This window comes from Cyanistes caeruleus, chromosome 4 (genome assembly GCF_971803275.1).
Source record: "Cyanistes caeruleus chromosome 4, bCyaCae1.hap1.1, whole genome shotgun sequence".
NCBI lineage: Eukaryota > Metazoa > Chordata > Aves > Passeriformes > Paridae > Cyanistes > Cyanistes caeruleus.
The window spans coordinates 51,926,589-51,952,801 of NC_141704.1; the positions used below are offsets into that span (position 1 = coordinate 51,926,589).

At 42.2% G+C, this 26,213-nt stretch overlaps 1 protein-coding gene across 2 annotated transcripts in view; it reads left to right on the plus strand.

The window, feature by feature from the left end:
• SLC38A1 (solute carrier family 38 member 1) overlaps positions 1-26,213 on the plus strand; it is a 41,950-nt gene that overhangs the window by 6,901 nt on the left and 8,836 nt on the right. For both annotated transcript variants that reach the window (XR_015285574.1, XM_086884610.1), the window contains exons 2-12: positions 2,078-2,290; positions 9,866-9,941; positions 10,501-10,616; positions 15,588-15,661; positions 17,281-17,373; positions 17,682-17,763; positions 18,779-18,861; positions 19,774-19,832; positions 20,502-20,621; positions 22,791-22,870; positions 23,612-23,712. Coding sequence is in view for 1 of the 2 variants with exons in the window: in XM_086884610.1 (XP_086740736.1) it covers positions 2,172-2,290; positions 9,866-9,941; positions 10,501-10,616; positions 15,588-15,661; positions 17,281-17,373; positions 17,682-17,763; positions 18,779-18,861; positions 19,774-19,832; positions 20,502-20,621; positions 22,791-22,870; positions 23,612-23,712 (1,003 nt within the window). In the remaining variant the exon portion in view is untranslated. The remainder of the gene's footprint in view (positions 1-2,077; positions 2,291-9,865; positions 9,942-10,500; positions 10,617-15,587; positions 15,662-17,280; positions 17,374-17,681; positions 17,764-18,778; positions 18,862-19,773; positions 19,833-20,501; positions 20,622-22,790; positions 22,871-23,611; positions 23,713-26,213) is intronic.

A 26,213-nucleotide genomic window follows, 5' to 3' on the forward strand; every position in this document is an offset into this window, starting at 1 on the left:
TGGAGCCACACATCAGTGAGCTGTGCAGCCAGCTCTCCAGTGTGCTGCTTACCTCACACCGCTGCTAATTTCGGCACCTTCAGCTTTTGAAACACTTAATGGGGAATTTATTAAGCACAGGCAATGTCAAAGCAGTTCTGAAAATCCTCCTGGGCTTTCATGATACAAAACAGTGCCCAAAGGAAAAGCTTCTCTGCTTGAATCTCAGATGAACCTTTACACAGGCTTTAAATGCTGGGGGACACAGACCCTGGTACAGGGGTTGCCAGGTCTCTTAAGAAATTATTTATTTTAGGAACTCGTGGTCCCAAGAAACTTCAGAATTTAGTCCTTAGGGACTTTAGGGTTTGGTCCTTGACACCTCAGCAATCGCTGTCTCCTGTGGCTTTATCCTTTTATAACAAGACTGTGCCTCTCTTCCAAAATAGGTAGACTATTTTCTCCCTGCAGCCTCCAGGAAGACGGTTCCAGAATGCTAAAACCACCCTCTGCTTGCCAGTCTGCATTTATTTATCAGCAGCCTAAATATTTTTTTTTTTTTTTTTAATATTTTATTGTGCCAACATTTTAATATGTGAGAAGTTTTTTCCTGGTATCTGTAGTGGAAATCTCTTTTGCAGAGGAGTTGAAAAGTACCCAGCTGGCATGCCCCAAACTCTACCCTTGCACCAGGCGGTGTTTGCCACCATAATCACATGCTTAGCTGCTCCTTCAGTTGAAGAGAAGGGATCCTGCCCTGCTGTTAGCCTCGAGGCTAGCCTTTAAAATTGACACCTGAAGTTTGGACAGGGTGGGCTCTTGAGGAATTGTTAAGAGCACGTGTAAACTTTAAAATGGCATTTCTGAGAAAGTATTTGCAGGGAAAAAACTGCTCATTTGCAAAGCTGTCTTCTGCATGGTGGGGATGTGGTGTAAAACAGAAGTACTGACTTCTGTAAACTTCATTTGAAGCAGGCAGATGTTATAACTGAACAAGTGAATTACATCCTCCTGTCTCTCCCTGCAAGAGCCTGAGGATGCTCATGCCTCTTTGCATGCAAGCAGTTTGATGGCTTTGAGGTAACCCTGAGAATTTAAAAATATCCCCAAATTAATCTGGTGTCTGAGGGTTCAGCATGTACCCCAGGCTGAGTAAGTTGTTTGGCAGTACTGCAGGAAATTCATTCACAAAATGGGAATTCAGAGAGTTGTGGTGCAAGAGCTTGTTTGTGAGTAACATACTGTTGCCTGACTACCACGCTGGAGTTGTAGCTCAGCCGAGAGTGGTTGGACTCCAGAAAATACTGGTCTTTCAGTTGATTTGCATTGCTGATGAGGAAGTATGTCTCTGTAGCAGGCTTCTCTGATCTGCCTTTGCTTTTATGGAATACATCTGTCGGAGGAGAGATCACCTGATCTCTAGATTATAACTGCTTGACACAAGGTATGCGTTGCTCTTTCTTTCTGTGATACATGAGCTGAGGGATTTAGGTTTTTTCTGTTTCTCTCCTTGTTCATAACAAGTTTAACCATCCAAAAACTTAAAGCATCCACTGCACCTCTGCTTTCCCAGAAAACTTTAACAGCTTGGAATACATGCATTAGTAGAACAGAGTATTGGGATAACTCTATCCCTCTTTCTATCCCACTTAGCATTAGCATGGATGTGTATTTTATTTTTTTTAAGTAAGAATGGAGAACACACAGAGGACAAACACCACACATCGAATTGAGACTTGGAAAAGCAAATAATTTTTATTCCTTAATTTGTAGAAGGTTAATTTTTTTTCCTGAAACCATCAGGCTTGGTTTGCTCACAAGTTTAAAAAAAATAATAATAAAAATACCATCTTCAGCAATAGATTGCAGGACATGGTAAATTTATAAGGTTAGTGAGGTTGAGCTCATTACAACATATGAGGTTACTACTGTTCCGCACTGCATTTAGGCCATAACCTGAGGTCCAGCTAACAGTACAAAATCATTTGGTATGGATGGTGCTCCTGCACAGGTTTCACTGGTTTCAGGTTTCTCCTGGTGATATTGCCTGATGGTGGTGGTATACATCTTGGATTTTTTTTTCTTTTGTTTTATTTAGGTTGCTGACACTGTGGCTGCAGTTTACCCACGAGATATCAACCAAACACTAGGATTTGAAGAACCACTTGGATAGGCACAGTTCCTCACCCAGCATGCCTTTCAAAGCTGGATTAGAACTGACCGAATTGCAGAATATGACTGTCCCTGAAGATGATAACATCAGCAATGACTCAAATGATTTCACAGAGGTGGAAAATGGCCAGATAAATAGGTGAGTATTTTTCCACTGACGTTGGCTCTGCTAAGAAACACACTGTTTAAAAACAGCATTCTAATTTTCAATATATGTCTTGAATTATTCATTACCAAGTCATGCTCCATTTGAAGATGTAATTTGAATTTCATACGTAACATCTGTTGGGCATAGGCTGCAATAGCAGATAAAGCAAACAGAGTAGCAATTTATTCATCATTTTGAATCTTTCAAATTAGTCTAATAAAATTCGCAAATATATAATGCATTAAAAACCCAAAGTTTTTAGATGTCTGCTTACACACAGCGAAGAATTAATAACAATACGATGGCATAATTTTGGAGAGGTCTGTTAGTTGACCTTTGGTCTCTGATATAATAGTTTTAACTTGTCTGACCACCTCCAGGTATCCAAGCTTCTGGGGAGTTACAGCTGGTGTGGTTGGCAGCAAATGTAGTTCCAATCTGTATTTGCAATTTGGCAAGATAAACTGGGCAGCGGTTTGCTCCCTTGAGGCAGAAGTGGCAAGAAGATGGTAAAACTGAGTCTTACACCTAACTCAGCTCAAGTGTAAAAAATGCATCAATAATGGTGAAAAGTATTAGTTGCAATTATTATCAATACAATTATTAGGCTGTTGATTTTTTTCTATAAGCTTACAGTCATTTCTGAAGAGCTGCCTTTCCCACCAGACAGCCATTCTCCAGCCCTTCCTGCCAGCCTTCAACAGGTGCTGAGCCATCCAGTTTATAGCAAAGACCTGCTGACAGACCCTGTTTGTATTTTGTGAGCTGTAAAATAGGAAGCTCTGTTTTGATCAAACTTCCTGTTCAAATATTGCAAACCAAGGTGGAGCACAGGGCCAGTCAGTGCCCGCACGGGGATCCAGCCCTGCTGGGAAGCGTGTCCCAGCACATCATTCTGCTCCCTTCTGCGGGGCTGCCACCGCCTATTTTACGATCTTTAAAATCTTCTCTTGCCTTTTCTTCCTGTTGGCAGCATCATCTCCAGCTACATGAGAAACTCAGTTTCTAGTGTTCAAACAAAATTCAGAGCTGTTGCTCCCAGGTGAGGTTAGGGTCGGCTGTGGGACTCGCAACTGCGTGGGTGGACGAGGATCTTGGTGCCAGGCGTGGGAATAAGCACCCAGCACTGTCCCCACGATTCACGCAGCAGAAGCAGCCGGCCGTGCCGTGGGACGGAGGGGGGCCCGGGCTGCTGGCAGGGGTGGGGGCAGCAAAGTGCCAGCCTGTCCCCAGCGCCAGCCCCAGGGAAGTCCTGGGGCCCTCAGCAGCAGGGCGGGTGGTGCTGTGACCGCAGCGCAGCTGCGCTGATGAAGATTAGAGCTGGTCAGGAATTTTCTGATGCAACTGCTTTGATGGAAAGTGCCAAAATGAAACACAAACCACTTCTGTTAAAAAAAAAAAAAAAAAAAAGGCAAGAGAAATACAAAAAAGCCTCCAACTTTGCCAAAATAAAACAGTTCCAGTATGAACATGCTTGCTTTCCTGCTGGTTCATGTTGTAAGGAGAGGAGCTTAGGGTCTGACAGTGGTAAATTCACTCCCTGGAGCCTGTTGAGGATTTATATCCTTGAGACAAGGAGTGGCTATACTGGGCTGGCTGTGCTTCCCCAGCACTTTGGCTGATGCCATCAGTAACTGTTATGGGGAAAAACCCTGCTGGTGCTTCATTGTCAGTGAATGTTTATGGAGGGTGGGGAAGGAGTGTGCTGGATGTGCCTGGTCCGCTGTGGTCACAATGTGCTTTCTGGAGTTAGGGCACAATAAGTGTGGCAAGATCTGGGTTGGATCCAGACTGCCTGCGAAAGGAAGACAAAAAGTGGAGTGAAGAAAGAGGGTCAGAAACTCAGACGCAGAATTTCTGATTAGTGGTCTAGCTCTTAGGGCAGATTAACATATTCCACAATTTTCTGTTCCTTTCTGGAGAACTTGCTTCCCCTGCAGAAGGAGGATCTGTCATTTGGCTATAGGATATAGCCTATTATGGTTCTCTTAGCCCTCTGCCCAGGCGCTCATTGCATCCCATGCATGACTGTTCTGCCCCGTACATCCCAGTTTGTTCATGTTCCCCTCCGTGTCCAAACCAAGGCAGCTTTCCCTGAGCACAGCTTCCAGAGCAGCAGCGTTGGCACCAGTGCAGCCTGCCAGCATGGCCTGGGGCTGAGGCTCTCACTGAGCCACCCACAGCCACTGCTCTGTGCAAGCACCTCTGTGCTGTCACGTGTGACCAGCAGGCGGGCACATCCTGCTCTGCACCCGTGCCAGACGCATCCTGAAAGGATGTGGTTAGTCCCTTTCTGTAACTAGTTTGGCAAACACCTTTTTTCCATGGACTGAGAGGTTGACAGGCATAGGAAACATGTTTTGTGCTGCCTGGCACGTGATGTGAGGCCTTGTAAAATGCCCAACTCCATCAAAATCAGTGGGACTTTTTCTGTTGATTTCACTTGAGCTTTAGATTAGATCTGTAATTTTCAACTCACTTTTTTGTTGTTTCAACCTGTTTGATTTTGCACCCTATATTTAATTTTAATTTTTTTTTTTCTCTCAGCATGTAGCTTTTCAAGCTCAAAGTAGAGCAATTTTTAAGGGTTTTTGGAGATGGTATACCAGGCACAAATTGATTCCAAAACTGGCTGTAAACTCCAAATATTTCTTGATCTTGGAAAAGAATCCTATATGTTCCTTTGACTTCCCAGCCTTTTCTGGGCCTAAATATATAGTTACATGTAGGGAGGGTATGTTGACTTAAAGAGGCTGTACTAAGAGGGGTTTTTTCTTTGTATGCAGATGTTGAATGGGAATGTCTTCTGAAAATGTCAATTCAGAGATTTGCATGAAACCCAGACATGAATTTTGTGACTTTTAACTGTGTCTCCTGACTATAAAACTTTGCCATCTCTGTGCATAGTTGTAAATCAGTATTTAGATAACTTACTCCTTAACTATATGACAATGATCTCAGGAAGCTGATATCTGAATGCCTGTCTTGGTTTACAGTAAGTTATCAGTGCCCCTTGTTCAGTTAACAAGGTTGTTAGTAGCTATGCTAAGATCTGGTTCAAATTTCATAGTGTAAGTCAGATCAAGCTTTCCTCTGCATTTCTTGTTCATGCCTGCCCTGGAAATCTTTGCCACTGCTCAAGTTAGCATGCAGTTTAAGAAGCTGCCTAAGGAGAAATTTCTGTCATCTTGGCAAAACTAGCTTTCCCTAACAAATGTTTAAGGTATTGTAAAATACCGTTTTAATTTAATTATATTTAAACGTATCTGAGATGGCTAAATGGTTTTTGGCTAACTCTGCTAAGCCAAAGTGGTTAGCTCGGGGGTATCACCTTAATCAAACATTTCTCACTGAAGTCCTTAAATAAATTACATTTGGAAACCATAGTTAAACATCTTCCTTTTTAAACCACTTTATCAATAAGGCTAAGTTTCTACTTTGCACTAAATCAAACCAGATTAAGTTAGATTAAGATATTCTTTCCAGACCAGCTGTGAGGCTTCATGCATCACAAGGATGAGCTCATTATACATTGGCCAGGATATTTCATTAATGTATCTGAAAAGTTTTGTATAGTCTGTTCATACTCAGCTGTGACACAGGAAACACAACAGGAAAGCAGAAATATATAAGCATAGGTTATGTCTTTCAGTGGTGGGTAAAGCATTTGAAATGAAGACAACAAACAGTGCAAATGGATTTCATGCTTGTCAGGGAGTCTCAAGGCTTTGATGGCACAGACAGTCCTACAGTGCATTGCCACAGCACCTCTCACAGAGGCCTCTGATCCTTGGGAGGGCTGGGAGAGACCAGCATAAACAGGCATTTCGCTTAATTTGTGTCATATTCATAAAGGTCAAAAATACAACATTCTGTGACAATGAATGGCTTGTTTTCTAAGCACGTCTATTAAGCGGAGCAGATGCATGGCACGGTTTAACTAGAAATTCCAGTATTCCAACATATGTTTCCTTTCATATGCTCTAGGGGAGAAAAACCACCCTGAAATGAAAAAAAAAAAAAAAAATTATAAAAAGCAATATCTTGATAACATTTGTTTCTGCTGAATTCATTGGATTACCTTTCACCCTACTTTTTTTTTTTTTTTTAATTTTATTTCCTTTAAGATCAGTAATATTTTTCATTTATGGAAAACTTTTTCTGTCATGTGGTATGGCCAAACCAAGCATTGTCCCAAGGCAGGCCTCTCCTCTGGACTTGCAGGTTAAGTTGCCTGCGACAGCAAACGCAGCACAGCAGAGCCCACATCCCCCTGTCCTGCGCGGCTGCTGAGCTGTCTGCACAAGCTGTCCTGGGGCTGGGGGGTCCCCCATGAGAAAGCTGGGCTCAGAGCTAGGTACCCCGTGGCTTGGGATCCCAGTGCCTGCATTCCCATGCCCGACTTTGCCCTCCTGTAGACATCACACAGCATAAATTGAGAAAAGTGCAGTGTGATGTGGGAAACGCAGGGTGGATGAGGAGCCCGGCTGGGCAACAAGTCCACTCTGTTTTTACTCTGGAACTGACACAGAAAAAAGTGCTTTGGATCAATTTATCAAATCAGAGTAGTTCTCTCGAAGTCCTGTCCAGAAGGATAGAACATGTTTGTTGGCCATGGAAGGTACCAGCTTTGCAGAAACTGTTTATGCTGTCAGAGGTGTTCTAATGGAAAGTCCTGTGGTCACTTCTACTTTCAGGCAACATTGCTCGAGTATTGTCTTTATTGTGTATTTGTTTTTAACAATAATTTTCATGGAACTTTAATACCAGAAGGCAATAATAATAATAGTATCTACAAATTTGTTATTTTTGTAATTATTAAGGGGGAACTGGCTGCAGGGGATGAGCAGAACTAGGGGGAGAAGACTAGTGACTTCTATCATAGCTCTTGACAAAATCTAAAACGACACATGATCTCCATAAATGACAGAAGAAGGCAAAGTCCACAGATGTTCCCAGCAGCAGTTACAAATCCAAAAGGGACAAAACTTTTCTCTGTGCTCCTGCCTGTACAAATTGCCTGCAGGGTGTTTCGAGAGAGAGCTGGAATGTCCTTTTCAAACTGTTCACACTCTGCTGCCTGCGTTCAAGAGATGGGCTTTAAACAGACATGAAAGAGAAAAAGCACATGATCTGAATCAGGTTGAGATTTTATTCCACGAGGATGAAATACCTACAAGGTGAGCTTTGGAAAGCTAATTTCAGAGCAGTCTATCTTAGAAGTGGTTGCTTTTCACTTCATAAAACGGTGGGGGAGGTTCAGCCATCTATTCCAACTGTGTTAGGGCTGGTAAATCTGACATCATCTCTATATTTTGCAGCAAATTAGTTGCTGAAGTTAGTATTTAAAAAATACAGGAGAAGCCTATAGTTCTTTTTTATTGAAGGAATAGAAAATCAAAGCAGACCAATGGGCAGGAGTCAAAATTGCAAAAAAAAAACCACAGCTAAAATACTACTTACCTTTTGCAATCTATGCCTGGATTTAAGGCATAAACACAAAATGTTAGACACAAGGCCCAGTGTTTCAGCTGTGGAAGCCAAGTCAGCAGCATTATAGCTGCATGATTTTGGCACAGCCTTAGAAGCTGTGCTAGCATACATATCACTAGTAATTAGGCCACAGCTGGGGCAGTAGGGAAGTTTGCTCAAGCTCTGTCTTTACAAGTTCATGGATTTATTACCAGTCTGAATACTGCTGGATGTACTGAGATGATGCAAAGTCTTGAGTCACAGTTTGAACTATATCTCCCTGGCCAGTAGATGTTTCCCACTGTGGGAAAGGACCAGCAGTGCTGCTGTTTGTGTTCAGTGTTAATTGTCTGTTTCAATTTAAGAAGAGCCAGCTTGATGTAGCTACAGCTAAAATGGGCTCTGACACTTGGTGACAGCCCCTGGTTAGGTATGTGACGTGTACGATGGCTGAGGCATTAGCCAGTGCAGGCTAAGAACCATCTGTGGATTAGCAAAGATGCCAGGGACTTAATTGTGCATAAACCTTCAAAAGATGAAAAGCTGAAAGAATGCTTTATACAAACCAAAGTGTTTGCTGAAGAGGAGATCTGTGAGAAAATAGCAGCTCATCTAAATCAAAAGTGTCGTAAATCTCAAGGATGCCAGCTCTGCCACAGGGGGACAGTAAGTTCCTAAATGTGACTACATCGAGGACACAGAACAAGTAAAGGGTAAAGAGAAAGAAAAGCTGTTTATTCTATGTTTCCCTGCACAGAAGTGTTTAATTTTGCAGTATGATGAATTCAGCATTGATTTTTGAAATACACTTACATGAAAATCCTGTAGCCCAGAACAGTGTACCAGCAGAGCAGGTTGCCTGGTTCAGGACTGTCCAGCCAGCACTGGCATGTGTGTCACATCTTCCTCCTCGTAGCTCCAGCCCTACCAACTCTATGTGGCAACTTAAGGTTTCAGTGGCAATGTAGGGTTTTGCACTGCCCCCGACAGTGAGGGGACAGGTGAAATCTTTTAGGGATCCTTGGCAGAATGATGATGGCAGTAATTCATAGTTTCAATTAAAGGCTTATTTTTCAGCAGGGTGTTATGATTAGTGTAGTACAGAATTTATGACTAGAATGGCACAGGATTTCAACAAGCAGAATCAATGCAGTGCAATCTATAAGTAGCATAATACAGAATTTATAGTGCAATTTGACTTACAATTTCTAGTCACCTGGATCCTCAGCAAATGGAGTCAGATCTTAATCTATGGTTTGTTGTATCAGAATACAATCATTATCTTGACTCAAAAATCCTGTAAAAGAATAAAAGCCACTCCCATAATCCTTGGAGGATGTAGAGGACAGGCGGCTGTCTCTGGCCAGTGGCAGCTGCAGTCCCAAGTTCCTCACTTAGGATTTGTAACTGCTTGATTTTGTAGTCAGTGCCCAGGATGCTGTTACACTTCCCTCTTCTGTGGAGGGGTCACCACCATTGCCTGGGACCTTCCAGCCTGGCAAGGCAGGAGGTAATTGAGCTGATGCCCAGCAGTCTGAAGGTCGATAGGGATGAGAAGAAGAAGTCTGTTTGGTTTCTTTTATTTGCTTCACGGGACCTCCAGGGCCTGATAATGAGGGAAGGGAATAAGTACAACTCACTCGGCCACAGAGAATGGCTGCTTGCCTTGTGCAGTGGTGTTAGGTACACTCACCCACATGCAGGGGCAGGGAGCAGTGGAGCACTGGTCGTGTGTGCCTCTGCAGCACCCTGGAGAAGTATCTCTTCTTAGCTTCTGTGCAAACAAATTACTTCTCCATCCACAAAATTGGTTCTGCTCCTTCCCTAAATAGCCTAAAGGTCTATTTTATATATACATATATTTTGCATTTATATGCATTTATTCTGATCTTGTGGTGATGTTACATTTTTTGATGCCCCATGTATGTTTCATCAATGAAGCATGACTTGGCTCATTGAACAGTTATGAGTGTGACCTCTTTTCACAAACAGTTTTTATACCTTGAGTATTTTGTAATCATATGCTGCTTATGGAATGAACATGTTCATATTTTCTAAGCACTTGCTGGAAATAAATCCTCTGACTTCTTCCAGCAAGTTTATTTCGGATCGAGAAAGCAGAAGAAGTCTCACAAACAGCCACCTTGAGAAGAAGAAATGTGATGAATATGTAAGTCTCTCTCATTGCTCTGTTCCCTGTCAAAATGCATGTTGTGCATATGAAAGGCCTTTAGACGTTGTCTTTAAAAGTGCTGGGCACACACAACTATAACTGAATTCAATTTCCAGTAGGAACTGCCTGGGATCAGCACTTAAATAAAACCCCAAAACAAAACCCCCAGGCATATTGGTTGGGTTGAGGCAAGGGAATCCCTCTGGCCTCTGTTGAGCAGGAAGTTGTGGTGGTTCCTCATGGCTTCACCACGTATAAATTACAGATCCAGGATGTTTCTTAGGTGTAGTGGAAGATGGGGTTTAAAACTGAAAGTGCAGTTTGAGCTGAGTGTTGCCTGTACCATTTAGGTCAGTTTACAGGATCTATGGGGCAGCGAGCAGCGTGGCTGTGACAGTTCAGTGATGCTTTTTTCCTCTTTCAAACAATTTTTATTAAGTCATTTCCATAGCAGTAGTTACGTCTGATACATCACAAAACATGGGGTTTGAAGCAGAGGTGCATTTCCCTGCTCTGTTCCAAGCTGTTGCTGACACATCTGTCTTTATTTCTCCAGATCCCAGGAACAACTTCACTTGGAATGTCCGTCTTCAACCTTAGTAATGCAATTATGGGCAGTGGGATTTTGGGTCTTGCTTTTGCTTTGGCCAACACAGGAATTCTCCTTTTTCTGTAAGTATTCATGTGGTGAGTAGCTGATCTCCGTGGAATTTCACTGTTTTTAAAGAATGCGTGCACTGCCAGCATGTGGAGGGATTTACAGTCCATGTGTAATCAAGTACAGCATTCAAGCCTGAAAATACTAGCTAAGAGTTTCAGACATCTTTTTTCAGTAAAATGTTTTTGCAGAAAAAACCATTTTTTTGTAGTGCTAGAGAAAGTTAGGCCCATGTTATTTACTACAGACCTACAGGGGACATTTCCTGTGCTCTGCAAGCTACATAGACATCAAAAATATTCTGCAGTAATAGTTGCAGTGGGTTAGTACCTAGTTCTTACTTGTGGCACAGGATCTCAGATCTCTCTTCAAGGCATGGTGCAATAAACACTTTTTTTTAAACCAAGAATATTTATATTCCTTTATATGTTGCATATAATATTTTCATCTTACTCCTACAGTTTCTTCAGTGAGAGTCCTTGAAAGCCAACATAAATATAGCCAAGATTTTAGTATAGAAAAGAACTAAGGTAGACTACCTAATTCCAGAGGAAAAAAAAAAAAGAGGCTTTTTATAAAGGAGAATTTAATAGCTTAAAAATGAAACAGTGCCATTGAATGACTAAGACAGTTTTATTCTGGATCTCAGTATGAGACATTTCATTTTGAAAAGTTATTGTTAGGAAATCAGTTGGGAATTGTGTGCAGATTTCAATAATAAATGTTCATTGAGAGAAGAAATACAATAATTTACAATAGTTGAGAACTATTCAACATAGTTATTGAGTTTACAGATTGCTCTAAAGAGATGTCATTTCTTGAATGTCAAATCTAAAAATACAGAACTTTTGTCATTTCTTAGGATTTTGGGAAATACTTAATTTGAGCCCTGTATAATGCAGAGTAGATGGCCAAAGTGGTATATATAGCCATCTGCTCTGGAGTTTTGTGCCAGGATAGCTAGGTCCATGCTGCTAGCTTAGAATTTGCTGTGGTTGGGTAAAATCTAGGAGTAATCAAAGGAGCTAATCCATTCACTTTAAGACCATAGAATGTCTTATTATTGTGTTGTCACTAAGCTAGGCTGGACTGTAATTTACATCTTCCGTTAGCAGAGTGACAGAGTTTATTTTACTTTTGCTGCTTTTTTTACCCAGTACTCTAACCTGTATATAGTATTCCACCCATGCTCCATCTCAGAGAGTAGAGCTGGTGGTCACAATAACTGCTGTTGATGCCTTAGGCCTCTGTTTTTAGGTAGTCCTGAAAAGGCATCACTGTAAGGAGAGAAAAAGCATTTATGTCTTTTCAGCCTTGTCACCTCTTCTGTGATAATAGGCTCTCAGCAAAGGAGCAGCCTCAATTTCCCCTTATTGATTTAGTTTTTATAATCTCGTCCTCTTCGCATTCTTTCAGCACTTTTTGTGAGAGTTAAGTGACATGTGTTTGTTCTAAAGGATGTACAAATGCAGTTTAAGTGATGTAGATCAGACAGGTGATGTGAACACCTGAGAAACTTCTAGCAAGGTGTGTTGGTGACTGAGCTCAACCAGAGTGGTGAGTGTACTAGATCTGTAGATTTGTACACATTGTACAAAAAACTGCCAAACATGAATGTGGAGATCTCACACAGAAAATTACAGCATTGTTTGCTGTAGAATCAACTGTGTGTATTTAAAAGTGGATAATAGTTTTTGTTAGCTTTATAATGCCTTTAGATCTGTTGGCCTTGAGATTGAGCAGCCAGCTGAGATCAGAGGAAGTAAGTTAGCAGGACCTCACTGAGCAGGCTAGTAGAGCTTTCCTTTTTGTAGCCTGGAGATGCAGGATCCTAATGTGGTTAATGCTTGAAAGTTGAACTGCTTTAAGTGTTCTGCTCTCATGCCATAATCTCAGCATTAAACCTAGTCCATTAGTGATAGACTTTTTCTTACACTCAAATTAATTCAGTTAATTTTAAATTAATACAAATTAATTCAGTTAATTTTTCCCATAAATGTATAGTTCTGCTGTCACTATCACAGGTAGATAATTTTGCTTTGCAGGTGATCAGAGTCCTAACAATACTTTACTTTTTGCACATGAGAAAGATCTTAAGTTTACTGCTTTTGAGTAGCACAATTTTGGAAAGGTTCTAGTTGCTTTATCCAGTGTTGGCATGCACCATCCCTGAAAATTCTGCAGATGCAGAAAAATTAAGGGAGCATTTTCAGCACTTACAAAGCAGCCCCAGCCTGATTTCCACTCCCACAACTTTTGGGCTCCTGCAGTGTGAAGTGTGCACTTCCATGAGCGTCTGGATTAATTCAGATCTGATATCCTAAGCATAAGATGTGCAAAATAAACATGGCAATGACACAGCTTATTTGCTTAACAGTGCCATAACAAAGCAATATACTTTCTAGGCAAAATTACTGAGAGTAGGAACTCAGAAGAACTTAATCCCAGTGCTACTGATAACTGCAGCCTAGACCAAAAGACAGCATAATTTCCAGTGTGCAAAAAGAGAGAAAACTTTGCTGTAGAAGGGTAACACAAGAAGTCTGGGAGGTTAGAGATGAGCTGGATTACCTGGGGACAGCAGGAGCAGTTGTTGCTGCTTGTGGTTTCATCCTGGAGACCAGGGACCAAAGTGATGGATCCTGTTGCAGAGAAATATGAGCTGGCCAAGCACAAGGTGTTTTCAACCTGCATTTAACCCAGCACTGCATGTGATCTGAAAAGCCTTGCTGAGGCAGAGGGCCTTCTTAGATTTGGAATAGTATGAGACTAGAGATGAAGTTTCACACTGCAGCAACTTTTGCTGGGTGTGTCTGGAAGGGGTCAGGAAGCCTCAGTATAATTCCTGCAGTGTTTTAGGGCAGGCTGGCAGACCAGCCCACAGGGAGGCTGTACGAAAGCAAACCCTGCGCTCTTCCATCCTCTGCACCTTTTGAGGGTTCAGAACTGCTCAGTGAGATAATCTTGTCACTGTGTAAACCTCAAAGGTCTTCTGGCCCCAAAGCCTGGGACTTCACAGAGGGGAAGGGACAGCACAGGTTTCAGTTTTTCTGGTACATGTGGTATCTGGGAGAAGACAGCGCTGGCATCACAGAAGCACTTTGTTCTTCCCAACACTGTATCAGTCCCCTGGCCAGAACTGTTTATTCTTTTGGTAGAAGGTAACATTTGCATTTGCTGTTGGCTACCGTAGCTACCAGCACTTCTTTGAAAGCAGACATAATAAAAAGTAGGGGAGTGCTTTTGGGACTGCAGTGCAAGCTCCCCTGCCTCTGTTTTGAATTTGTGCAGAGCAAGTGGCATGGACATTTTCATTCCTTTCCAAGGGGTGGTTCTGGCACGAATACTCTTGTCCATACCACAGTCCTAGCACAAACAAGTTTTTCATACAGTGCTAATGAAAATGCCAAGTGTCTGTAGGAACCCTATGGGGAGCTAAGGACAACAGATCAGATAAATACCTTGCTGCTTGGGAGTGTTATTTTTACCGCTGCAAAGGCTCCATGAGCTCAGTGCCTGTAAAACAGAAGCTTTTAATATTAAGACAGACTGGATGCTGGCATGCAGAGTTGTAGCCATTTGGGGCTGGGAGTGAGTCAGCCCCAGCAGCTGAGCACTGGGGCTGAGCGCCGTGTCTGTAGGCAGACAGGGGCGGAACGGCTCGGCAGGGAACATGGGTAGGAGCAGGGCTTAGCAAATCCATAAAAAATGGACCAGAATGACCTAAGCCAGTGCAGGCTTCCTTCCCTTCTCCACCTTCTCAAGGAGAAACACCCTTAGGGCTGTACAAAGAGTGTGTTGTTGTCAACTGTCATTCTTTGCTGGCGAAGGGACAGTTCCTCCTGTCACCTCTTTATGTTTCTTCCTGCTCCTCTGGCCCCAAGAAACTAGTCAGTCATTATTTGACATTAAAGTATTTCCAGTCTAAACTAATAAAAAGGTGGGGGGAGGAGGTTTCTCATTCTGTTCTTTCTATGTATTCCTATGAAAATCCATCTATGGCAGCAGTTTGTTTTCTCTTGAATTTTAGCCTTGTTTTTCTTGGTGTCCGGAGGGTAGCTGTCATAATAAAGGGAGGAATTGCCAGCAGATTGTCTGAATGCTCTTCGCACACATCATGAAAACATCATCAGGTCTTTGTATGTCAGAGTGTTGGAGAGGAAGGCACACATGGTGCTTGGATTAAAGACATTGAGCAATGAGAAAATGTGTTTTTATGCACTTGGCCCCCGGCACTGACTAATTATCCTTTGTGCCAGCAAGTTCCCTACACATTACAATACACCACACATTGCAAGTTCCCTACAAGGTCATTACTTTCTGCAATTCTTCTGTGTGAAGTTAAATTATGGATCATGTCAGACCAGGACTGACATCGGTGAGGGAACACAAGTCCTACCTGGACAAAATTTAAGCCTTTGGCTGCAGCCTTTATTCCCAAGGGAAGACAGTCAAGCCTTAACTCCCCCACATCCTTCTCCTTGGGAACTGTGAGGCATATTAAAAGCCATCTGGGCTTTGGTAGCATATGAAACATGTCCTGGGAATAGAGGCCTCCATTCTGTATGGAAGTCCTTAAATACAGGACTCTCCTTTAAATTTTCACTCTGCTTCCAGAAGAAAAAAACCCTTAGAATGGATTTTGAGTGACATATCTGGCTTGTCTGTGCTCTGATAAATCTTCATTCCTATCTGATAAAACATCTTTATTCTTGCTTTTTTCAATATGGGGAGGTGTAACTCATTAAGAGGCTGTGCTCTGCAGCTCTGCTAAGTTTTATCTGGTTGTATCCCTCTACACTCAGAGTTTTCTACCTCCATGATGGAACTGCAAGCAGGATGTGAATTACATGTATTTTAGGCCTTTTTGCATTGTCAGAAGAATAAAAAATTCTCTCAGAGTCAATAGAAACATGACCTGAATTAAATATTGCAATGTCAGACCTCATCTCGTATGGTAAACTTTCTTTTCCATTCTTTTTTAGGCTTCTTTTGGTTTCAGTCACACTGCTTTCTATTTATTCAATACATCTCCTGTTGGTGTGTTCAAAGGAAACAGGTAACTTATTATGTTCCCCTATTCAGTAGAATGTAAAAATCAAGAGGTGACAAGTGTTCAGATGAGGCCAGGTGCTTTGTGTAAGTTTCTGTCATTTTGCTGACACAATAGGAAGGCCTGATACGCTTTGGGTCAGAAGCCTAGAATTAACAAGAATTTAGAGAACTTGTGGCACGGCAATGGAGAACTACATCACTGTAAAGAGAAAAACTTATGACAAGGAATGAATGCTGCTGCCCAGAAATGATATCTTCAGTGAGCCAAGAGGAAGAGCTCATACAGTTTATTTGCATTACAAATGAAATTGCAAATGAAATATAATGAATCTTTGCCTATTGTGAAGCTTACCTGGAAATACAGTTTGTATACACTGGAAATACAGTGGTTAGTGTGAAACTCCTGATAATCTTTGTGGTGGAGTTTTCTTAGAACAAAATAAAAGGGAACAGTTCCTTCACAGAGAGAAGTGTAACTGTAACACAGATGCACTATCTAAACTCAGAAATTAGAAGTTGCCTACAGTTCAAGAAGCCTCTTTCCTTGTTAACAATGTCTAAATCCATATTTTAAAAATAATCTGTGCACAAAAATACTGTAATATTTAAATATGCAATTTGGACACACATGATCACTGTTACAGCATGTATAATGTCAGTAATTGCCTATTTAAACTACAAAGCTACAGGTGCCTTAATACAGATACATTTGTGCCCCATTACTTCCCAAAATCTAAGTCCTGATTTCTATGTAGCTGGTATGTTTGAACTCAAACTTACTTTTACACAAATTCCAAAGCAGAAATGTCAGCTGTAAGGTAATATAGAGAAGACCAGTTAATGGGATACATTTAAAAAATCATCTGTCTAGTGTAGCATCTGCAATATTTCTCTTTCTGTTCCTATGGATCTCACCATTTTCACAATGCCCAGTCTTTTTTATCAGCCTACATCACCGCCAAGTAAAAAAAACCAAAAACATTTAACATAAACACAAACCAATTAATAGAGGAATTTCACAAGCTTGAAAGACATTTGAAAAGAAATTTTAGTTATAGTTTACACCTTTGCCTGCTTTGCCAAAAACATACGACACTGAGAATTCACAGGTTAAGGCTTCTCCATTAGAATTCATAAATGATGTTCTAAACCAGTGGTTGTCCTCATTTGATCATTCAGTCAAGGCAAGCAGAACTGCAGAATGGCAGTAGTGTGTGTCTGGGCTGCCAGGGCTGACTTGTGGATCCTGCTGTGCCCTTTTTTTTCTGGAGAGGAGCCTTTCTACATTACTCTCATTGCAGGTGCAAAACTTAATATACTGGGATGAGGATACCAGAACTTAACATGTCACTCGGGGTATAGACAGACTCATTAAAGGGGTGTAATAGTCTCATTAAGAGCTTCCATTTCTGAAGTGACTGGTAGGCAACAGTAACATTTATAGAAGTCAAGAAAACATTCCTACATCATTTTCAGCCCTAGAAATTACAAGAGAGCTTCCTACTTGCAAAGAAGGGCAGGTTTGACTGCATAAATAGGTGCTTGGCTGAAAAGGAAATGTAAGTGCTTCGACTCAACAGCTTTCAGTAGTGTGTTTGTTACCTTTCTCCTCTTCTCATGCAGGCTGCATGGTGTATGAAAAGCTTGGTGAGCAGATCTTTGGTACCCCAGGGAAAATGATTGTCTTTGGATCTACATCTCTTCAGAATGTTGGAGGTAAAGGAAATAAGAAATATTGAAAGACAAAGCCCAGGAATATCTCAATAATTTTACAGCTACAGAGGAATCAGGTTCCTTCTCTCCATGATATCCAGGGATCTTCATACTCCTCAGTATAGTTGAGGTTATCATTTTGCATGCAGCCCTTTAAAAATACTGCATTACTGATCAGTAATTTACAATCAGTCATAGTTTGGGGTCTTCTATCATCAGACACGGATGTAGGAAAGGTTAAGGATGCTTCTCAGCACTTGTTCCACAAAATATTTTACCTGTTTTCTAAAATTATTTTCTTCTTCCTCCAGCAATGTTGAGCTATCTCTTCATAGTCAAAAATGAGCTGCCTTCTGCCATAAAGTTTCTAATGGGAAAAGAAGAAACTTTTTCGTAAGTTTAATTAGTTCTGGTACTTAGACTGTAGAATTTAACATTGTATAGTAAAGTTTAAACATATCTTTACAAAAGGTCTGAAATATTGGATACCCTTTAGGTTTGTCAAAGTAGATTTTCACAGGGATATCTCAGGAGGTTAATAAAACACAAGACAAATTTGGGAAGGAGAAGATGGATAGAAAATGAAAGCTTTTGTTGCCCTTTTTGCACACCAGCTTTTCATGAAGAATTTTGTTATATACAAAACTCTTGTCATAGAATCCAATATTTTACAGTGTTAGGCAACACTTGAAATAATGGGAACAATGCATGTTAAAGATACTGTGTGTTTCCCTGAGTTCTCAGTCTCTTACATGATTTTGCCCCTGAAACAATGTCCACAGAGTGAAATTCTTTGATACTTGCATATGACAACTGCAGAATATAATACTAAGATTTCTGGCCCTTATCACTACTTGGCATTTAAATGGAAATCGGTCATACAGAGCATCACTAACACTGCCCCTTCTCCTCTTTCTTTATTTGCAGTAGAGTGCAAAGCACTTTGGTAGAGGAGATGCAGACTTGGGCTATTTAGTGTGTGCCAGCCTGCTGGAGCCTGGTTTGCTGCTCTGGTCGCGTGCCTGGGTGGTTTGGCAAATGACTCATGGTGGCCCCCCAGCCCCACTGTGCTCTATGGCCCTTTGTGTGATCTTTCCTCATCCTGGCAGGCTGGCTTATAGCAGGTTACAGAGGTGGTTCTGCCTCAGACCCACACACTGATCTCCATGGCAGGGTAATACTTCGGTTACTCTGGAAGTCTGCCCTGAGTCAGAGCAGTGCCATGCATACTTAATGAGTCTACAAAGCCAAGATGTGGTCCCTTCTCTCCTTTTGTAGGAGCTTGTAGGGTAAGGAGACCAAAGATTGTTCTGTAAGTATAGCAATCAAAGAGGATGACTGAGTGAGGATAACCAGAAAATATTTAAGATGTGCTAATGGTATGTTTTTTTTGGAATGTTTTATACAGGGAGTGGTATGTGGATGGGCGAATTCTTGTTGTCACAGTGACGTTTTGTATAATCCTCCCTTTATGTCTCTTGAAGAACTTAGGTAAGATGAAAATGCCATCATGAGTATCAAAAAAAAGGAACCTAGACATTGTGCCACTGATGGCCAAACTGGCAATTCAATTATTGGGTTATAAAAATATGCTGTCATTGTTATCTAAGCCGTCTCCCTGATCCAGAAATTGTCTGTGTTCTGAGCATTTTGAAACAAGTAGGCCTAAATTATCACAATGATTGAGCTCAGTATAAACCAGTTTTATCCATACAATTGTGCAAATTGATTTTAAAAATTATAGTTAAGAGGGTCTTCATTTCATAAGATAGTTCAATTTTATGTGTGGCCCATAAAAGCAACTTCACAAATGGTGAGATTACAAAAAATTTTACTTTTCTATCAGCATCAACATTTTTACTGGTGAGGTTAATTTGGAAGTATTGGACTTTGAAGTAAGATATGTACAGAGATTTGCATTTTCAGATGTGTTTGAATCCACTGAGATGCCAGTAGGTACACAGTGTATTTTTTTAAAACCATGCTGGTTACAACATTTGGCACCAAAGTCCATTTGGGTTCTTCCTTTTGAGACAAAAACCCAAACTCAGCTGAAGTGACTCAGGGAACCTGGGTCACATTCACACTGCAATTGCACACTTTCATGTTTTTCTCAGTTATCACAGCCTCTTTTAAAAGTAAAGTTAGTTAAACCGATGTAAATGTGACCCTGAGTATGTCACAACAGATCAGAGCAAGGCTTAGGCTTGCCTGAAAGACTTTAAAGACTTTGGGAGACTCCCAAACCAGCAGGACATGCTTTTGTCCTGCCCAGAAGTTCACAATTACACGTATTAAATGTGTAATACACTTGAACTTCTTATGAAGAAGCAAAAAGCAGTAAAAACCAAGATAAGACTAATAAAATTACTCTGTTTGAGACTTCCTCTTAATTTCTTTCAGGATACCTTGGCTATACCAGTGGATTTTCATTAAGCTGCATGGTATTTTTCCTGGTAGTGGTAAGTTCACCTCGCCTTCTTTATTGGATGAGTCACTTAGCATCATAGAATTGTTAAGGCTGGAAAAAGACCCTTAAGACCATCAACCCAGCACCTTGTTTGCCATTAAACTATGTCCTCAAGTGAAACATCCACTTGTGTGTTTTTTGAACACTTATAGGGATAGTGACTCCACCAATTCCCTCGTCTTTCCAATGCTTTACAACAGTTTCCATGAAAAAAAAATTCCTAATGTCCAGTTTGAATGCCTCTGGTGCAACTTAAGGTCATTTCCTCTCATCCTGTCCCTTGTTACGTGGAAGAAGAGGCTGACCTCCACCTGGCTACAGCCAAGAGTGATAAGGTCCCTGCTCAGCCCTCCAGGCTAAACATCCCCAGCTTCCTCAGCAGCTTCTCTTATGACTCACTCTGGACCCTTCATCATCTCTGTTACCCTTCTCTGGACTCGCTCCAGCACCTCAGTATCCTTCTTGTAGTGAGGAGCCCAGAACTGGACACCGCACTCTAGGGAAAGCCTCACCAGTGCTGTATACTGGGAAATGATCACTTCCCTAGTCCTGCTGGCTACACTCTAGCTGATACAGGCCAGGATGCCCACAATTCCACCGATATTTTAATTGTATTTTTGTTATTATTTTAGCAATTAGCTATCTTCTGCTCTTATTCTAGGTTATTTACAAGAAGTTTCAAATTCCCTGTGATGGACAAGGGCTAAATGCAACATCATCTATCCTATCAAATAGCTCAGAACATACGTGTAAGCCAAAGTATGTTATCTTTAATTCCAAGGTATGTTTCTTTTTATAATACTTACTTTTAATTCACATAATATATGCACCTAAACCCCATGTTCTTATTCTGATCAGCACCACAAAGAGCCTGGTTCTTCATGGTTCCCCTTGTGATCCAGTGATAAATGCACAACAGATCTCCTTGCCCAGTCTTAGAGATGCCATGGTGAATGTGCCTCCTTGCAGTCTTGTCCTGCCCTGGTAGTAGAGGTGTTAAGGACATGAGCCCAAGCTACCACTGGACAATAACTGCTTTCTTTAGGAGATTTTTTCTTTCCACTGCTGCTTACTGTCCATGATGCAACTGTGCCTTTAGGCTGTTGCTCAGTAGAGGCTGAGTGGGCCACACCTGCATCCAAAGCCAATAATCTCTGTCCTTCTGCGCACAAATCACTTCTTTGTAACAGGGTACATGTTTCTGTAGCCATGCGGTGAACTGGATTGTGAAAAGGATATGGTTGAAAGATAATCCAGCAAAAATTTGGTTGCCTTCCAGCTGGATGGTTCCCTCCTTCACCACACAGCTGCAGAAAAAGTTGGTCTAAGAGAATGTGAGAGGGCAGCTGTCTGTAACTGTGGGAGCAGGAGAATGGCTCCTGTCAGCTGTGCCGGGAGGCAGTGCTCCCAGTGAAACAGCACCTTAACAGGTCCTCAGGGCCTTAGTCACATTCATAGGGAATGTACATTTACAGCAGAGGTGTGCAAAAAGTTGTTTTGTTTTTTTTTAATTTAACCCACCAGCTTCAGTTGAAGAAGCCAAGCAAAGCACTTTTCTTTGGTTGGGGGTAACCATCACCCCAGATCCAGCATGATGGACCAAGAATTAGTTAACTTGTTGTGCCATGGCAGCTTAGGTGTAGGTATATTTCAGAAAGCATTGAAGGGTAGTAGTCTTATGCAGAATCAGCATTTGCCTCAGAGCCAATGGAGGCACCTCAGAAGGATTGGTCCGTCTGAATTAGGCACACGGGAGCTGAACTTCAGAGGTTTGCCCTCAGGGCCAACAATTTGTCAGTCACTTTAGCAACTTCAGTGTGTGAGAGGAGAGACAGTACAGTTTCACAGAATAGAGGGATATCCAAGGCTGGCAGAGACCTGGAGGTCACCTAGTTGAACTCCTGTGCTGAGACAGTGTCACCCAGCCCCGTGTCCAGGCAGCTTCTGAATATCCCTACAGATGGAGACACCACAATAGTGCTGTGCTGTGAGTGAGGGAGAGGTGGCAAAGACCTGGCAAGGAGGGACCTCTGGAGAGCAACCAGCACATTTAGTGAATCTGTCAGGCCTGGGGTGCACCATAGGATGTCTTGTATGGGAAGGAGATGCCTGTGACCAGCACAAGCAGATCTCAGAGGGCAGGACAGAGCTGTATGTAGAATGGACTCATGTCCTTTGAGGAGGACCTATATATAATTTCCTGTGACCTCTGCTCATACCTGTTCTCTCAGGAGAATAGAAGTGCATGAGCACTGATACCATTTTTGAAGTTTGGCTGAGGACTGAAACCCACTCAAGTTCTTAGTGGAGAAGGGGCTGAGGTCCCACTTGGAGGCCTCTTCCGCTTTCTGGTGACATAATGGTCTTTTTCCCAAGAAGAAGCATGCTCCATCCACAGCCCTCCTAGTCCTTCTGTTGGCCTGGGAAATGAAGGGATTCAGTCTGGTACCTTGTAATATCCATTTATTTGTAAGTTCTGCATTCCTGTTCTCTTTTCTTACAGTCTGGATACGGGCTTCCTCTTCAGGACTTCAGCCTTAGCACCATGGGTGCGCACCCCTCTCCATGGCAAGGCAGGGTAGCGTAGCGGTGACCCACCATGCGTCCCTTTCACGCGTGACACTGTGCTAGTAACGGGGGCAGTAGCTGGGCAGGCAAGCCCATCCCAGGGGGCAAAGCCAGCAGCAGCGTGTGCTCTGTGAGCACAGTCAGTGCTGCGCTCATGCCACCAACACAAAGACTTTGTCCTCCTGTTGAAAGCACGCTGTTTTCAACATTTCATTAAATACATGCTAACTGACAGGTCTTCTGCCTTCTCAGAAAGGCTCTCAATGTTCGGTTGAAGAGTCCAGCGAGCTGGGAGCTGAGGTAGTTGAACATGGAACATTTCTTCACACCACTGGGGGAAATACTTCTTCTTAACTCATTTTCTGAAATTCTCTCTGAACAGACCGTGTACGCTTTGCCCACCATTGCTTTTGCGTTTGTGTGCCACCCATCAGTCCTCCCGATTTACAGCGAACTTAAAGAGTAAGCCTTTCTTTTTTTTTTTCTTTTTTTTTTTCCAGTTTATTGTTTGGAACCATTTTACATGGAAAATGTTAGCACAGAGGTGCTCTGAATCATTCGTGCCACTCGGAGGTGTGCTTTAGTAACACCCAACAAGCATGGCTGTCAGCTAGGAAATCTGGCCTCCCAGATTTTGCTGTGCCCCTGGGGCAGGGGTGAGGGAGGTGGAGGATAATGCAATACCTGGGAGTTTTCCCTGGAAGTACACAGCAGCCTGGGGAGAGCCAAGTTCTGCTGGCTGATATTTGGCATAGGAGAGGTGTGTGTTCCACAGCATTAGTGCAGTATTTTCTACCCATGGGCACACAAAAATTTCTCTGCAGTCATTCAGAACATTTTTGGGGTTTTTTTTCTCTCTGTATAATTTTATCCTTCCTTCATTTTCACCTTTTAATTTAATTACCAAAGTGTTTTCAGGGTCATCCTCTCTCCACACAGCTTCACTGTTTAAGCAGGTACAGACATGGAGCAGACCCACAGGTCACACCCACTATTTTTTCACTTAAGCCCCAAGTAGGGTCCTTTTCCCCAGTCCTTTTCTTCCTTGTGCAGCTGTCAGTGAATTTCTGTTTTAAATGAAAATGCATTCATGAGTCTCCCCAGAATTACTATGCTTATGCAAACACCTAATACATTTTGAAACAGCTATGGAAAAATCCAGCCCAACCATTCTTATGTGTTCTTTTCTTGTTCTTTCTCCAGCCGTTCACAGAAAAAAATGCAGTTGGTTTCAAATATCTCATTTTTTGCCATGTTTCTGATGTACTTTATGACTGCCATATTTGGCTATTTGACTTTCTACGGTAAGTATGCAGTTCTTTACTGATCAGAGTAGAAAGGGGATATGTGTAAAATCAATACTGTATCCCAGCTGGAAAGGAAAGTCCCATCCACTTATATTAAAATACTTTTCCAAATAATTTTCCTTAAATTTCTCATGTTGAAGATATAAAGCCTTTCCTCTTTTCCCCCTGTGGATGAAAAGAACAAGTGAAAGTATTATTTGCAAAAGGCATTTTCAAAATATGAGGGAAAGATTTGTTTTACAGAACTGGGGATTAGCTGGGCCCCACTAAGATTTTGTTCCAAGGTCCTCACCTGAATGATGTGTGCATTGGTAATGGCTGAAGCATGCATATTTGCAAAAATTGAGATAGATTTGAGAGCAGGTCCTAGGAAATCAGCCATCACAGTTTTTTCACTTTCTTAGTGACATTTCCATCACAGAGGCAACAGACCAAATGTTTTCCCTGTGTCCCTAGAGCTGACCTCTTTAGGTCTTGGTTAAACAAACTGTCAGTGAAGGCAGGGAAGCTTTGAGTGTTGTCCTAGCTCAGCCACCAAGGATAATTATCTCAGTGTTTGAGACTCCCACCCTCTCTTTTTCCTTGCATATCAATTCACTTAACAAACAAATTATTTTGTACTGCTAAAAGATACAATATCTATGCCCTATAGGCACAATTGTTAAGTAAAGTAGGATAAAATATGAAATGTTGCCTGGGAACTTGCAGGAATGTTGCCCATGGAATTCTCATGTTCCGATGTCATGAGAATGTTGAAAAGTAGTGTCTTTTTCCATGGACTGTTAAGAGGTTACAAGACAGGTAAAAAAGCTGATGTTTGCCTTTTGCCTGAGAGTCACCCATCAGTCTTCACCACCCTATTCCAAGTGGCATTTTTGTTACAACCTCCTCATTCATGATACTGTCCCTTGTGAGCCGCCAATTGCAAGAGAAAAAATATGAAATGTGGCTTTTTTTTTTTGAAGGTGTACCTATCTCATATTTGATTTCTCAGACTCATTCTGAGGCCTTGAGAATACATGTGTTGGAAGTAACTTGAGGTCATCTTTTCTAATTTTCCCAATAAACCCACAAATAGGCTGCAAGTGACAACAGCATCAGCCGCTTTCATCCAGCTGCTCCCATCTAACACATTTTCGTAGAGACGCATCAAATTAGCAGCCCCAGGGAGCAAGTGGGTGTAAATCAGCATGGACCCCTTCACTTTGGCAGGGAGGAGATTCTGATGTGATTGCCCCAGGGATCTGAGGAGGCAGATCTGTGGCGCTCCTCTCTGGGAATCTCCCACATCCCTCAAGGACGAGGGTCTGGAGTCCATGGAGGAGGTAGGGGCTGCGTCCTTCTGGCCCTCCTGAGGGGGAATGGTGGAGGAATCCCTGGGGTGTCTTGTGTGCCTCTCCCCACATTAGGCATCCCTGCTCTCCAGCACTGAGAGCTCACAGGTGGAAGCTGTGGTGAGCTCGGCTGGGGCTTCTGCAGTGTCAGTGCAGTGACAGGCTGCAAAAAAGACATGGAGGGAATATAGAATTCCTCCATAAAATTCCTTCCTTCTGCCCCTTGAGACTGAAAAGACCTTACATTTCATATGTTCACTTACAGTGTTATAACCTCTTCTCTACCCTTACCTGGGTAAGAACAGTATTTTTATTGTGACCATTTCTTCTTTACACCAATAGTACTTGTCTGTTTGCTGTGTTCTCAAAAGTGTTGCAGTGATGACTATATTTACATTGCAGAATTACAGAAAAGAGGTGTTTTTCTTCCCCTAAAAGGTCACAGTGTGGTTGGGCTCTGTGGTGTATCTAGCTGAAAGGAAAACAGACCTTCAACTGTAAGCCTTGCCCTTCACTTCCTACCTGGCTGCAGCCCGTGAGCGGTACAGAAGTTGCAGTCTGTGCTTGCAGGAGCAGAGTAAGCTCTGTGTTGCAGAAAGCTGTGCATGTGCCCGGCTTGAAAACCCCACTCCTGATCTGCAGGGAGGTGGGAGAGCGTTTTCTTTCTCCTGGTGGGGATTCAGGCACTGCATAGGTGGTGTTGACCTGTGGTCTCTACCCAGAAGGGTGCCCCGGGGGGAATGTAGGCATTTTGCCACAGGACAGATCCCTCTGCCTCCAGGAATACGTGAGGTTTTACCAAGTGCCAGAGATGGTAAATTAGATGCGGCCACTGAGTTCCCTTTAACAACTGTTACGTTTTACCACCAGCTTTCTAAGATTAGCAGGCAGAAACAAAACATGGACCTAAAAAGGGGCAGCAAGCGTGTTTGGTGGCATGCTTAACAGCCACCCCTTTAGGTTATTGCTCCTGGATATTTAAAAATTACAAAGCAAACACATAGGTCCCTCAGCAACTCGGTTTTCCTGCTGGTTAGTACACGCAGACCTGCTCTGCACTATTTATCACAGCTTCAAGGAAACGTTTTGCAGGAGGTTGTATTAAAATGTTGCCAGCACCTCCCTGTTAGGCACCCCCTGTGATTTGTCTTGGCTGCTGGGGCT